At 43.4% G+C, this 3,252-nt stretch overlaps 1 protein-coding gene across 1 annotated transcript in view; it reads right to left on the bottom strand.

Moving 5' to 3' along the window:
- CTSL (cathepsin L) overlaps positions 1 to 2,911 on the bottom strand; it is a gene marked incomplete at its 5' end in the record, with an annotated part of 4,304 nt that extends 1,393 nt beyond the window's left edge. Inside the window, 4 exons of the mRNA XM_010296679.1 lie at positions 301 to 469; positions 1,998 to 2,222; positions 2,552 to 2,707; positions 2,789 to 2,911. Of these exons, the coding sequence (XP_010294981.1) occupies positions 301 to 469; positions 1,998 to 2,222; positions 2,552 to 2,707; positions 2,789 to 2,911 (673 nt within the window). The remainder of the gene's footprint in view (positions 1 to 300; positions 470 to 1,997; positions 2,223 to 2,551; positions 2,708 to 2,788) is intronic.
- Positions 2,912 to 3,252: the final 341 nt, after the last annotated feature.

Here is a 3,252-nt window from a genome sequence, read left to right as displayed (position 1 = left end):
GCAGGAAACCCTTCTCCCTCACCAGAAACTTTGTATATTTCAAATTAAATGTTGCACAGCTTCTTGAGAGTCAGAGAAAGGAGTCGTAAGTGAAGTTTATCACTGCAGAAATAGAGGGACACATACAGACATATGCAAGAGAAGTACAAAGTGTGGAGAACCTGGACTAGAATTAAAACTGTGTCCTATATCACAAGATCATCGTGGTTTTTTTTTTCCCCAGCTTTTAAACTGAAAGATAATGCATACTGAGTATTCAAAAAAAAGTTCTCTGGATGCAAGTAGCTAACAAATGCCCACCTGACTGATAGAACTGGAATGAAGAGTGGCCTGCATCAATAGCAACAGATACTGGACCCACAGCTGCTACTGCTTTCATGAGAGCTCTTTCATGTCCTTGAGGGATGTCAACAAAGCCAGTGTCATTAGCAGCATTGTACTCTGCCTTGTAGCGACAGTCTTCATCATCCTAAATAAAGAAAGCCCTAGTTATTACATAGTTTTCCACTTAACACACAGGCGAACACAGGAACTACCAGACATTCTGTGACTTTGCTGCCTTGAAAACAAGGGACTGAAGAGGATCCAATTGCTTCAGCAGTACTTTGAAAGGAGAAGGAGAATATAGAAGCTGCTTTTGAGTTTCTCAAAGGTACAGAAAAAGCAAAGGACAGTGGGGACCAAAAGGAAAACCTTACTGGGATGCAAAGGACCATCACATCCTGGAACCCTGCCTTCTTTGGTGGGCAGGACAAATCTCTTTTCAGGGAGGGAAAGAAGCCCAGAATGCATTAATGGGCAATGGAAGAGAGCCAAGTATTCATTAATTACAAAGCAATCCAGAAACTGCTCATTGAGCAAGCACTTAAAATCCACAATTTTAGTCTGTCATAGTTTGACAAACTGTACAGAATGATTTCGAAGTTAGTCATTTGTATTATATGACCTTACACACAGCATTTGTGTATTTTGTGCTGCTTCTTCACATTATCTTTTTTTACAATGAAGCCTGAACTGTTGGTGTCATAGGCATATATCTCAGGAGAGAGGCCTAGTTTGGAAGTCAGGCCACATGAAATTGAAACAGACTGAAGTAAGCACATCCCTCATTTACCTGTGTGGTAAGATTAGTACTTAAGTTACCCCCCCATACAACTTGAGGGACACAGAGTATATCTCAGCTGACTACTTTTGGACTTGGCAAGTTGGGCACTTCCTATAACCAACTGCCATCTCTGGAAGAGCCAAGACTAGGGAAACACTGAAGTTGCAGGGATGCAAGTGAACATGAACCCAAATCCGAAAGTTTCTGTGCTGCTCACTACAAATGGCATAGCGATTGCACATTCAGTCAACGCAAAATAAGCTGCAGGGAAAGATACTCTATAGTGAGCAGAACTCCCAAGTGGTGAAAAGCCCAAACTATGGACTCTCAAAGTGATACATTTACAGACATGAGAGGAGAACAAAGCAGTAGTAACTTTTCCTAGGCACATTATGTACATTTATGTACATTCATCCCAAAAGGACAACTTGAGGCATTGCCAACAGATATTGTTAAAAAAACCAAATCACACCAGCTGCAAGAACTAGCTGGTCTATGGCTAGAGACTCCGTAATAGCTCTGTTACAGGAAGCTGAATTGCACCCCTACAACTAAGTAGCACTGTTGACAAGGGCTGGATCCTGGTTTGGTGTGTCAACCAAGATAAGGCATGACATCCGATAGGAGGGCAGCAATGAGGGGGAGGAATAAAAATATTTGCTCTAGTTTTTCCAACTGGTCTGGTAAGATTTTGACCTCGAAGACCAGCACAGTATGTGATCCCTACTGGGGCTAGCAGTCATTCTAGTTTTCTTAGGAAAGATGCAACAGGAAGAACAGACATACTGATGACTACTTAAGACATCTTCCTTTCTAGGCATGTTTCCCAACACATAGTTTGCCCACACAAAAGATGTGACACCTGCAATACAAGTTCAGCTATTACACTTGCCTTTGCAGTGTATGGGTAGGATTCCTCTGAATCAATTCCCCCATTATCCTGCACATACTGGAAAGCCTGGTCCATGAGACCACCATTGCAGCCTTGATTCCCTTCAGGGCGAGAGCAGTCCACCAGATTCTGTTCACTCAGTGAAACAAGTTTGCCAGTTTTTCTGAAGTGCTGCCCTTCAAGAGCTCCCGTTGTGCTGAAAGCCCAGCAAGAGCCACACTGACCCTGAAGCAAGAAATGAAATCACAAGTTACAAATCCAGACAGATTAGGCAATTATACTTCCCTTAACATTGATCTAAACATGAAAGCCACAAGACCAACTTGAGCTTCACAGTCCCAGCATGTACAAGTGAAGATACTACAGTCTTTGCAGTTCTTAAAACATTTAGTATAGAACTCCTAAAAATCCTCAAGGGATACAGCAATTTTATCAAAACAGCACTTGATTTAGTAAGCTTGCATTAGGCTTCAGTGTTTTACCTCTATGGAAGCAGAGGTAGCATTCAGGAAATTGGACCTATAATTGTTTAAAAACCCACCGTCAGAGCATACCTGGTCTTTAACTGGAGTTACGTATCCCTTCTGTCTCCAATCTACTGATCGTGGCACTTCCAGGAAGCTGGGCTCAAGAAACTGGGATCCTCTGTACTTCCTTCCTGACTTCTTGTGTGCATAGCCATTCATCAGTTGTCTGAACTCCTCAAAAGTCTGAAGAAGATTCAAGACATGCAGTCACCACCTATTACACACCGCTGTTTAGAACTGTATGTTTCATGCCTCTATACATACCATGTCACCAAACTGATTCATTCCCAACTTGTAGCTGTGTTTTCCTAATGTGTGATCCAGATTATGGAGTTCAATCATTTTCAGATTCTTCTCCCACACCACTCTCCTCCAGCTCTCCTCTCTCTGAGGGGCCAGAAAACAACACACTTCATAGAGGCAGTTCAAACCACGTTCACTTGCACAGATGATGTGCTTTTTGTTACAGCTTGTATACTCGGGAAAACGTAAACTACTCGAATGGGAAGTTTGATCGCTGTTTAAGGGGTGGTCTTTCTGCCACCCTCGTATCAGAAACGAGGGGTACAGTGCAGCTGAGTCGATGCACAAACACAGGAAAGGCAGCTAGGAAGAGGGGGATTATCCTTGCCAAGCGCAGACTGTAGCCAGCGTTAGGACAAAGCAGACATGACTCAGTCGGCCGGGCCCGGCCCAGCGCACTCGCTGTTCGCGAGCCGAGCACGGAT

The sequence above is a fragment of the Phaethon lepturus genome, unplaced genomic scaffold (genome assembly GCF_000687285.1).
Source record: "Phaethon lepturus isolate BGI_N335 unplaced genomic scaffold, ASM68728v1 scaffold2501, whole genome shotgun sequence".
Classification (NCBI taxonomy): domain Eukaryota; kingdom Metazoa; phylum Chordata; class Aves; order Phaethontiformes; family Phaethontidae; genus Phaethon; species Phaethon lepturus.
Note: the sequence above shows the minus strand (reverse complement) of the source record. Positions and strands in the feature narration are given on the sequence as shown.